This window comes from Neophocaena asiaeorientalis, unplaced genomic scaffold, assembly GCF_003031525.2.
Source record: "Neophocaena asiaeorientalis asiaeorientalis breed wild unplaced genomic scaffold, Neophocaena_asiaeorientalis_V1.1 scaffold106, whole genome shotgun sequence".
Classification (NCBI taxonomy): domain Eukaryota; kingdom Metazoa; phylum Chordata; class Mammalia; order Artiodactyla; family Phocoenidae; genus Neophocaena; species Neophocaena asiaeorientalis.
Window position 1 is genome coordinate 3,956,482 of NW_020172597.1, and position 12,687 is coordinate 3,969,168.

A 12,687-nucleotide genomic window follows, 5' to 3' on the forward strand; every position below is an offset into this window, starting at 1 on the left:
GAACCTATTTATAAAAAAAAAAAAAAAAAAAAAAAAAAAAAAACCAAAAAACTAAACCTACTAAATGTCCTTCAGCAGAAACCTGGTTAAGTAAATTATGATACACCTATAAAATAGAATACTACACAGAGATTAAAAACAATAATGTAGAAAGTCAGACAGCTTACACTGTCAAATTTCAAGACTTATTATAAAGCTACAGTAACTAAAGACAATGCAATACTGGCAAAAGAACGGACACACAGATCAATGCAACAGATGAGAGGCACCAGAAGTAGACCCACACAAATACAGTCAACTAGTCTTTTTTTTTTTTGTTTTTTTTTTTTTGCGGTACGCGGGCCTCTCACTGTTGTGGCCTCTCCCGTTGCGGAGCACAGGTTCCGGCAACCACTGCGCCACCAGGGAAGCCCCAGTCAACTAGTCTTTGACAAAGGTGCAAAGGCAATTCAATGGAGAAAGGACAGTCTTTCAAAATCAGAGCTGGTACAACTGGACATTCATACGTATCTTACACCTTTTATAAAAATTTACTCAAAACAGATCACAGGCCTAAATGTAAAATGAAAAGCTATAAAACTCATATACAGGGCTTCCCTGGTGGCGCAGTGGTTGAGAGTCCGCCTGCCGATGCAGGGGACACGGGTTTGTGCCCCGGTCCGGGAAGATCCCACATGCTGCAGAGCGGCTGGGCCCGTGAACCATGGTCGCTGAGCCTGCGCGTCCGGAGCCTGTGCTCCGCAGCGGGAGAGGCCGCAACAGTGAGAGGCCCGCATACCGCAAAAAAAAAAAAAAAAAAAAAAAAAAAACAAATGCTGGAAAGAATACAAAGAAACAGAAATTCTCATTCACTGCCGGTAGGAATGCAAAATGGTACAGTCATTTTGGAAAATTGTTTAGTAGTTTCCTATAAAGTTAAACCAGTCCTGTAAAGTTAAACCACTAACTATGTTTATAATAGCTTTCTTTACAACTACTAAAAACTTGACACTCAGATGGCCTTTCACAGGTCGATGAACATATTACGTACAATGGAATAATACTGGACAACAAAGAGAAATGGACTCACGCAACAACACTGAAGAATTTAAATGTATTTTGCTAAGTGAAAAAAGTCAGAGCCCAAAAGCTGCATGTTGAATGACTCCATGTATGTGACCTTCTGGAAAAGGCAAAACTACAGGGACAGAAAACAGATCAGTGGTTGCCAAAAATTGGTGTAGGTAGAGGAGTTGACTACAAAGAGGCCACATAAGGCAATTTTTAGAGTGATGGAAGCCTTCAGTATGGTACTGTGATGGTGCGTCTCTGACTCTGTCCATTTGTAAAAACCCACAGAACTGTGCACAATGAATGCACTCTACTGTACGCAAATTGAAAAAAATGATAGCCAGAATGTCTGAAGAACCAGGACAGAACGCAGGCTTCAATAACTGCATCTAATTATATTACAAGTGTATGACATAACCTCACTGGAGGGGGGTGGGGAGGAGCTGACCGAAGTAACTTTGTAAAACAATGTTATGACTAGGTACTATATGGCTAAAATGAACAAAAAGAACTGAACACAAACATCATACTGTAGTTGGTAAATTTGTCCTCACAGTATTAACTACTTAAACTACTTTACAGGTTGTACAAATAAAATATTTGTAGACAAGGAGAGCCAGGTTCCTTACTCTGAGAAAGAAGTCACAAATAAGCAAGAAGGGAAGATTAATATAAACCCTGTGATGGAGCAGAGTCAGAGATATCAGTATAAATTCATGTTTATTTTAATATACATACAGATAGATACAGAAATATAGATATTTGTGTATACGTGAATTAGTGTATATACATATGTTTCCTAGCAACAAGCACACTTAGCACCCAGCTCTTAGTATCTAAATACCATTCACCAAAAAAAGGAGCCAAGGGGACTTTCCTGGTGGCACAGTGGTTAAGAATCTGCCTTCCAGGGCTTCCTTGGTGGCACAGTGGTTAAGAATCCGCCTGCCAATGCAGGGGACACAGGTTCAAGCCCTGGTCCTGGAAGATCCCACATGCCGCGGAGCAACTAAGCCCACGCGCCACAACTACTGAGCCTGCGCTCTGCAGCCCACGATCCACAACTACTGAAGCCCATGTACCACAACTACTGAAGCCCATGTACCACAACTACTGAAGCCCATGTACCACAACTACTGAAGCCTGTGTGCTTAGGGCCTGTGGCTCCATAACAAGAGAAGCCACTACAATGAGAAGCCCGTGCATCGCAATGAAGAGCAGCACCTGCTTGCCGCAACTAGAGAAAGCCCACATGCATCGCAATGAAGAGCAGCACCCGCCTGCCGCAACTAGAGAAAGCCCGCATGTATCGCAATGAAGAGTAGCACCCGCTTGCCGAAACTAGAGAAAGCCCGCACGCAGCAACAAAGATCAAACACAGCCAAAAATAAGTAAATTTAAAAAATAAAAATAAAAAGGAACCAGGGCTCCTTGGAGAAATGGATGATTCTAGGACTGGAGCAGGACAAATGTAAGTGGAAAGCATCTTGTAGTGCCAGAAAGGAAGTGCTAAACAAACAAATATGGGGCATGCCAAAGGACACAAGAGTCAACATGAAAGAGCACCCAACAACCAAGTTGAAATAATTTGAGCAATAAAATAAATAACTTAGCACTGGATTATAACCCAAGAAATAAAATACATATCCCTACTGATGTAAGTAAATAGGGGAGAGAGGACAAATCTCTGCAAAAGAATTTCAATTAATAAAAGTAGAAGGACTTCCCTGGTGGCACAGTGCTTAAGAATCCGCCTGCCAATGCAAGGGACATGGGTTTGATCCCCGGTCCGGGAAGATCCCACATGCCATGGAGCAACTAAGCCCATGCGCCACAACTACCGATCCTGTGCTCTAGAGGACATGAACCACAACTACTGAGCCCTCGTGCTGCAACTACTGAAGCCTGTGCGCCTAGTGTCTGTGCTCTGCAACAAGAGAAGCCACCGTAATGAGAAGCCTGCACACTGCAACGAAGAGTAGCCCCCCGCTCGCCACAACTAGAGAAAGCCCGCGTGCAGCAATGAAGACCCAATGCAGGGACTTCCCTGGTGGCGCAGTGGTTAAGAACCTGCCTGCCAATGCAGGGGACACAGGTTCGAGCCCTGGTCCGGGAAGATCCCACATGCCATGGAGCACCTAAGCCCATGCGCCACAACTCCCGACCCTGTGCTCTAGAGGACATGAACCACAACGACTGAGCCCTCGTGCTGCAACTACTGAAGCCTGTGCGCCTAGTGTCTGTGCTCTGCAACAAGAGAAGCCACCTCAATAAGAAGCCCACGCACCACAACGAAGAGTAGCCCCCCGCTCGCCACAACTAGAGAAAGCCCGCGTGCAGCAATGAAGACCCAACACAGCCAAAAATAAAAAGATAATAAATTTATTTTTAAAGAAAGACTCAGCACAGCCAAATAAATAAAGACCCCAAACATACACATAATTTAAAATAAAATAGAAGTAGGAGGAATGAAGGAAATTACAATAATTATAGCAGGAAAGATTCATTGATAAATGTTAAAATTAGGAGGTGAAACTTTAAGGAAAAACAAGATATCTACATTGCCTCAAGCAACTCCCCTGAAATATTAATTACTGTGGTGCTTTTAACATATGCCCACAAATTCTTTGATAGTCCTCCCTTCAGGATGTGGAGCTTAAATCCCCTCCCGCTCAATGTGGGATGGACTTAGCAACTCATTTCCAACAAAGAGAGTATAGAAAGGAAAAATAGGGATTTCCCCAGCGGTCCAGTGGTTAAGACTCCGAGCTTCCACTGCATGAGGCGCAGGTTCGATCCCTGGTCAGGGAACTAAGATCCCACATGTCACACGATACAGCCAAAAATAAATAAATAAATTTTAAAAAATGAAAAGAAAAAGTAGAGGAAGCTGGCAGACAAAACCTAAACCAAATGATCAAGGTTAACATCACTAGTTGATGTTAAATCATGCTGACATTATACCCTGATATGATGCAATGAGAAAGGTACTTCACCTCTGTGGTACGCCTTCTCAAAACTCATAATCATGTGAAACCATCAGACAAACCCAAACTGAGAGACAATCCACAAAACAGCTGACCAGTACACTTCAAAAAGTAGCAAAGTCATGAAAGACAAGGAAAGACCAAGAAATCTGTCACAGATTGGAGACAAGCAGACATGAGGACTAAATGTAATATGGTATCCTACATTGGATCCTGAAACAGAAAAGGGACATCAGTAGAAAAACTGGTAAAATCCAAATGAAGCCTCCAGTTTAGTTAAGAGTATTGTGCCTGTGTCCATCTCTCGGTGTTGATAAATGTGCCATGATGATACGTTAATTTTAGAAAAAGCTGGGTGAAGAATATACAAGAACTCTCTGTACTATCTTTGAAACTCTTGTGTAAATCTTATAATTACTTCAAAATTTAAAAACTAACAGTAATGTAGAACAGGGTTCCTCAACCTCAGTACAATATACTGATATTTTGGGCCAGATAATTCTCTGTTGGGAGGAGCTGTTTTATGCATAGTAGGATGTTCTGCAGCATTCCTGGCCTCTACCCACTAGACGCCAGGAACCCACCTTTCCATTTGTTACAACCAAAAACGTCTCCAGAGATTGCCAAGTGTCCCCCGGGGGGGCAAAATTACCCCAGATAGAGACCGAGATGAGGGTTCAAGAAAGTAATTTTTGGTAGGGGTGAGATAATAATAGGGCCTACCTAATAAGGTTGTGGTGAGGATATTAAATGAGATAATATATGGCAAACTTCTAGAACACTGCCTGACATATATTTTATTATTTTCAGTATTATTATTATTCATGGTACAGTGGTAAGAGCTTGAACTCTGGCTGACACAATGAGGAAGGAGCAGTGGTGAAGTTCCAGCTCAGAAGTAGGGCCCCAGAGGTAAGCAAAGAGACAAACAGGACCCTGGTCTGATTCAAACTTATCTAAAGAATCCAACAAACTATACAGGAAACCACAACCAGTTCAGTTAAGCCATACTAGAGTATATGCAAGCACATAGGTGAATTCCTATATACCCAAATAACTTAACACCCCTCAAACATACATTCCTTCTTGAAGAGGAGCTGTTTCAACACCCTGCCCCAGGCACTGAAACATCAGGGCAGCACCTCATCCTCACAAATCTGAAACTGCAAGTCCCATTTGTGCTCTCCTATGGTTTCCCATTTAGCTAGTAGTCACTTCTCTTTCCTTACATAACATGGGAGGTTTGACTCTAAAGTTCTTCCCACAGCTGCAAAAAAACTGAATATATATGTACAACCCACCCAAGCTTAATACTGTAGCCAAAGGAAAACCAAATTCACTCACAACGGATCTGAACACAGGGACCCAGAAATTAATATATATTTTTTTAGATGAGTCAAAAATTTTGAGATCTCCTCTGGCCTACTCTCAAGCTCAGTCCTGTAAAACACTGCCTCTGTAAGTTGTGGAAAGTAGCCTCTGGATAGCCCTCATTTCTCCTAGTTAACAGATGTTTCTAGCTTTCATTTTCATGTCCTAGTAAGCCACTGTGATCCACTATCCCATCTCTACTTTCATATCTCTCCCCCATGCAACCCAGATCTCCCTTGAGCACTAGCAAACAGTCCTTTGGTAAAAAAACACTGCTCCTAAATTATGTTCCAAAGCAGACAAAGAATGCAGAACTCCACATTTATTAGATGACACATAGCCTGCTTACTAGTCAGACTGCCAAAAATAATTTGCTTCCCCTCTTGTAGGTTTAGGCAAACACAAGGGAACTGTGCTCCTACGTATGACTACTGCTTCTCCACAGGACTTGAAGAACGAAGGCATTAGAGATACTTCCTCTCTATAAACCCAAGTAGAACACGCTGTTCATTTTCTCTTGGCATATAGTTGGTAGTCTGTATTTCCAGGCAGCCATTGTACATCTTTTGGCAAGTGCCTTCAAATTTCTCAGTACAATGTTTCATCCAGTCACTGAAGGCAATGCATTGTACCTTAAATTTACATGCCAAGGAAAAGACTCAGACTGAAAAGAAGACCTTCAGTATCATCTTCCTGCAATATATCAGACACTACACACGAGTTAGAAGACCCAGATCCAATTCCCAGGTGCGCAAGTGTCTTGCAGTGTGATCTCTAGTCTGCTCTTTAATCTTTCTGCACCTCAGTTTTTCCATCCTGGAAAACAGGGATTGTATTACCTGTCCCTCCTTGAATTTAGACTCTTACCGCTAGCTGAGAATATTTATGCTTCTACAACTTGTGAAACTGGGGTTTGGAAAACTCAGAAAATTAAGCACAAAATGTTTCTCACTTTTGTCAGACCTACCATGAAAAATCCACAGTTGAGCCCAGCAGAAGTCCCTAAGCAAGTAATCCCTCAGAAAGTTAGTTCTGACTTCCCACTCAACAGACCACTGACACAAGAATGAGAAGTGAGAGGCCAGGCAGGACCTCAGGTGCTACATGGCTAAAAAAGCAAGTCATTGTCTATTATGTTCCCTGACAGTATTATCACCCTAGACACACTACCCTTAACACTCCATTGTGGTTTTATCTCAAGGAAGCTACCTCAATACTTAGAGCACTTACTTCTTCAATGTTTACAAAAAAACAAGCACTTTCCCTGGATGGGAAGTGCCCTGCTGGTATTGCCTTGGGATGACCCTACAGTTAAGGTAGGACAAAGGGATATCAAAAGAAGTATGAGGTGCAAAAGAAGTTAAGATTTAAGGCAGTGTTTTACAATCCTTTCTGAGTTACCGGTACAATTCTGAAATACAAAACTCTGGGCAGCATTCCAAAAGAGATTATTAAAATTCAAATACTGGTTTTTAGAAAGATCAATTTGGAAACTTGAAAAACCTTTCTAATTATCCACTTTCCATTAGGTCCCCCTTTAGTCTGCGTGGCTGTCACAACAAGGAAGTTTACTGCTCCGTCTAGGCTCTCCACAAGGCCTAGTTTCCCTCTGTTCCACTAAACACTGCCTTTGGTATCTTCGAATTATTGACATTAAATTATATCTCAGCTGAAGTAAGTTTCAGGCCCCTAGCAATGTATCACATGGCCAACACTCAGCTCGAGAGATATCACTATGAATTCACACTAAGATCCACGATATGAATCCTAAAATACATTTTATACCCTGATCAAAATGTAGCACACTCCTGTGAAGGATCAGTGTCATACAAGTTAAGAAATACTCTCTAATAATTGAATCCCACAGCTCCTGCCTCATTTAAAGGGATAACTTTGTGTATAGATAAGGCAGGCACTGAGCGTGGAAAGTAGAGACCTATGTCCAACTCCAGGTCTGCTACTTACTGTAAGACCTTGTACCTGTTTCCTTAACTGTGAAGTGATAATAATGTCTACCTTACAAGGTTATTGTGAGGATAAAAAAGCATATGTAAGCATTTTATAAACAGTGCTATTCAAATTTAAGTTATTATTCTGCCTGTGGATTTAACTAAAGCTGAAAAAGTTCTTTTAAGAAGCTGGTTAGGGACTTCCCTGGTGGCGCAGTGGTTAAGACTGCCTGCCAATGCAGGGGACATGGGTTCAAGCTCTGGTCCGGGAAGATCCCACATGCCACGGGGCAACTAAGCCCGAGCACCGCAACTACTGAAGCCCGTACGCCTAGAGCCCGTGCTCCGCAACAAAGAGTAGCCCCCGCTCTCTGCAACTAGAGAAAGCCTGTGTGCAGCAACAAAGACCCAACACAGCCAAAAATAAATAAATTAATTAATTAAAAAAAAAAAAAAGAAGCTGGTTAACTCCAACATTAAGAATGTCATTTGTTCACATGCTTACAAAAATTTTCTGAGTCAACCTCAAGTCACTGAAAAGCATTATCTCCTTCCATTGGCTAAAGAGCAAGCAGAGTAGCACTACCCTACGAGGGGCATGGTAAGCAAGGGGAGAAATGAAGAACTGCGTATACCCACAGTGAATGGGGCAGAGATACTTCATTTCATTATTTGAACTGAAAAGTAAACATCAAAGGTCAAAGTTTTCCAACGGGTCTGAGAGGAATATATCCATGTTATGAATATTAAACACAACCTACTGCCAGTTCAGAAAGCTCAATTATCTTCAAAGTGTTTTTCACACATTAATTAATCCTCACGGCATCCCATGGATGAAAGAAATTTAATTTTCATATTCTAGTTATTTATAACAACAGGAAGAATCTAAATGGATCGTGATGTGCCATTTTGATAAGACAGGTCAACAAATGTTTCATCAAATGTTAAGGATCTACCGTATCATCAGCACTATATAAGGCACAAAGTGTCTAACTGATGTGGCCTATTTCACATCGAGCAAGACCTCTAGCAAGCTCAACCTTATGGTACACAGCTATGCGTAAAGAAACATTTCTGAATAACGGATAACAGCAATTACAGAGCTATAACCAATACTTATTGCCAGAAGCTGCTAATTTACTTAAAAACATTTGTAAAATTAAGATGTTTTATTGAGAACGCTTTCCTGACAAGGACTATGCGTGGTACATGAGGAAGAGGCAGAAACAGGGAGCAACAGTGTGTTGTGTTGTTTTAAATAGGATTGTCAGAGGCCTCAATAAGATGACATCTAAGTAAAGACCTGAACAAAGAGAGGAAGCAAGCCACGTGCTTACGTAGGGGAAGACATTCCACCAGGCAGAGGGAACCTCTGAGTGTAAGAGTCCTAACATGGGATCATACCTGCTGCATTCTTCACACACCCACTAGACTTTCCCCATGGATGTCCTGCTGCAACCTCCACTGTGCCCCGCCAGATCTTCCTGACTTCCAGGCTCACCATACTCTCCCAGGCACACAAACCTGAAACACACTGTTAGCACTGCTCTCTTCTTTCCACAATCAGTAACCAACTCATACTGTAACATGATACTACCTTCAAAATGTTACATCTTTCTCTTCCATTCATTCCCACTAACATACCAGCCCCAAATTACAAAACCTTAAGACTGCAATGGACCTTAGATATTATCAGTGAAACGCCATCTTACCGAAGCCTGTATTACCCAAGTCTCGGAAGTATCAAGCCAAAGATCTATTATTACTACGTTCTTGGATTTTTGTTTTTGGTTGCCCCTCCCACCCCCCCCCAAATTCAACTCATCAGCATACTGCTCACAAATGAATGCTTCTTACACAGTCTCCATCATGTTACTCATCCCCCATTCCACACTATCTACAATACCTGTTAAATAGTCTCCTTTCACTGTCCTACATGCACACTAAGTTCACTTCACCTTCTAAATCTTCATTCACATTCCTTCCTTGATACGATGCCTTTTCTTCTTTATCTATCTAAAACTCACCTATCCTTCAAGTCTCTTTTCACAGAGCTTTCCACGACTATATCAGCTTTCACTGATTTCTCTCTTCTCAGAAATTCTATGGTTCATCATAAGATCTACCACGGTAGTCTCCCTCCTCCCCACCTCCCATCCCCACCCCTTGCAAAGCATCATCAATAACTCACTTCAAACACGTATTAACTTGCTTTGTTTCATGTTTACCTGGACTAAAACTCCTTGAAGACAGGGATTGCAGTTTTGTCTCTCCAAAAGGGCCTTGCAGAAAATAGCACCTAATCATATTTTTAGCACTTACTGTGTGCCTGATATTGTATTAAGTGCTTTACATATTTAATCTCGTTTAACCATCACATTGATATTATTCTTCCTCTTTTACAGAAGAAACAAAGACATGAAGAGGTCAGGCTGAGGTTGCATATCTTAGAAAAGGCAAGGCTGGGATTTGAGCTGAAGTCTGCCTCTCAAAGCCAGCACAAAGCAGAGGTTGTGAACAAAGGTCTGTTGAATTATCCTAATCATCTGATGTGTGTTGATGGTCGTGTCATCCCACATGAATTAATGAGGGTGGAAACCATGCCCAGAGTTTACGGGGTACAGTGGGGAGAAGGACTGCCCCTTCCTGCTGAACACCCATCAGGTGCTAGGTTCAGCACCGGGCATTTCACCGAGCATCTCATTTACACCGTGAAAACTCTTAACTTGTAATTCCTCCATCGGAGATTTACCCCAAATGTCACCCATCCTCAATCGGAGCACAAATGCTCGCAGGTGTGATGTGCACACACTCCTTCTGGGCCTCCCTGTGGCTCCAGGAAGAGGGCAAAGCCTGCTGATTCCCATCAGACGGTAAGTTAAAAATCTCAGCATCATAAAGCATTTGCCAAGTGCCTGGACTTTTTCAGGACAGGCCACCCTGCTCTTCTTTCTAACACTCATGTTCTCACTTATTAAGCACCAGAGCCCTGTGAAGTAGGCGGCATTTTCTCCACTTCTCAGATAAATAACGTCCCCCCAAACCGACGCTGTTTAGGTCACGTGGCCGATGGCAGATGAGGGAAGAGAATCCAGGTCTCCTGACTATCCACCCTGCTTCATTCCCTCAGCAGACACTCGTAGATGGTAAATGATTTATCCTGGTGTCGCTGGGAACTCTAAATAGCAACAGCTCTGGAATAATTTTCCTTCAAAAGGTATATAATGGACACCTATAGGTCAACCTTATATGTTCAAATACCATCTCCACGTATTCCCTTAGTGACACAGAGATAGTCGTTTCACCTCCCTAGGTGAATTCCCTCATCGGTAAATGGAGATAATAACAGTACCTACACCAAACAGTAATATCCTGAGAAGTAAATGAGATGATGGCAGTGAAACACCTGGCACGATGTCCGGCATATAGTGGGCGCCTAGGAATTATGGGTGCCCTTTCCCGGCCCCCTCCGCCCCACAAGCCTCGGGGTTCACCCACTACCATTAAGCGACAGGGTATCCACTCAGCCAGAGGCCCACGCACGGCCTCCGGTTTACCAGGCTGGGGACAGCCGCACTGTCATACCTGCATGGAGTCAGCGCTGACGATCTCGCCACCGAGCCGCTGGCCTAGCTGTAACGCCAGCGTGGATTTGCCGGTGCCCGTGGCCCCGAGAATTACTACAAGAGGCAGTGTCCGTTTTAGGCCCCGGAGCCCAGGGCCCGCAGACACAGCTCGTGCAGCCGCCACCGCCGCCATCTTAAAGAAGTCTACGCTTGCGCAGGAGCAGCTGTCCCCATGGCAACCGTCAGTGCGCCTGCGCGGACCTCGGGCTCTGAAGGGAGGGTGCGGAGGGAGGAAGGAGGTGAGGGACCTAGGTCCCCAGGCTCAGAAGCTCTTGCTGTGACTGCCGTCAACTAGCTGCTGATGTGAGAACCTCAACTACCTCCTCTCTTAAGTGGGACATGGCAGTCGTATCTAAAATAGATCTATCCGTATTATTCTCTCTTTCACGGCACCCAGTTCTTTTTCTTCATAGAGCTAATGACAATATGAAATTATATACTGACCTCTTGTCCATTGTCTGACTTTCTCTACAGACTGTTAGTTCTATAAAGGCAACAGATTCTGCCTAGGTCACTACTGTATCTCCAGTACAGTACCTGATACCGAACAGACCCCCAATAATTGTTAGTAGAGGGGAGAATGGCTTGCATATCTAGTGCTACAGCCAGTGAGCTCAGAGGTGTGGTGTTCTCCAGGATCAGATCTACCCAGTTCTCAGGCAAGGGCGGCTGCTCTAATGTTTTCATCCAACAACTCAAACTGAGACACAATCATAAGGCAGAACAAGATTTTTCATCTATTTGGCGAAAGGATGCAAGAGATGGGGTGAAAACAGATAAAGAACAAGCAAGTAAACAACCCACAACATACAAAGAGAAAAAATAAGGAAGGCAGAAAGGATAAAATAGTAGCAACCCTCAGATTAAAGTGGGGGTGGGGAAAACTAGGTCCAGAGAGGACCAAAATTCTGGGGACTACACAACCTTTAAGAAAGGGCTATGGGCGATTTCCCCGCGGTCCAGTGTGTAAGTCTCCACACTTCCACTGCAGGGGGCATGGGTTGGATCCCTGGTTGGGGAACTAAGATCCTGCGTGTGGTGTGTGGCCAAAAAAAAAAGAAAAGAAAAAAAAGAACTTTGGAACCAGATGAACATGGGTTCAAATCCCCACTGCGCCACTTTCAGCTGAGTGACTTCACACAATTCGCTTAGCCTCAGTTTTCTCATCCTTAAGTACCTCTCAGGACTGCCATAAGGAGAAAATGGAAGTAATCCCTGAAAGGTGCCTGCTACAACGCCCTGGCACATAATCACCACCATTTGTTAAACATTTTGTAGTATAATAGTAACACCCCATCTGCCTTACTAAAGAGGTTAGAGCAGCAGCCTAAGGGCAGAGGAATTTTCAGTAATGTGTGAAAGTACCTAAATACCTATTCTACTAACCCTTTGTTAGCCAGTTTAAGAGTCTTAATTGCTTTCTGCCTGAGATTACTACCTGGCTCTGCCTAGCTCACAGGTCATATCACCCTTGGGTCAGAGGAATCACCCCTGGATGGTTAGAGAATATGATAGGCCTGCCCTGAATGACTGCCAATAAATACATTTCTCAATCACTTGGATCACCCCTGGCATAATGGCCATTCTTGCAGACCCAGCCTAAACCTTGTAGTCACATGTATCCCAGGGTCCTACCTCCTTTTCTCAATCCAGCCTGCTTTGATCAAAAGCCTAGTTCTCTCCAATTTGTGGTACCCGCCTGGG

The 12,687-nt window shown here is 43.2% G+C and overlaps 1 protein-coding gene across 1 annotated transcript in view; it reads right to left on the minus strand.

The window, feature by feature from the left end:
• TRIT1 (tRNA isopentenyltransferase 1) overlaps nt 1-11,116 on the minus strand; it is a 43,359-nt gene extending 32,243 nt beyond the window's left edge. The window contains exon 1 of the mRNA XM_024738775.1: nt 10,943-11,116. Coding sequence (XP_024594543.1) covers nt 10,943-11,116 — 174 coding nt within the window. The remainder of the gene's footprint in view (nt 1-10,942) is intronic.
• Between the last annotated feature and the right edge of the window lie 1,571 nt (nt 11,117-12,687).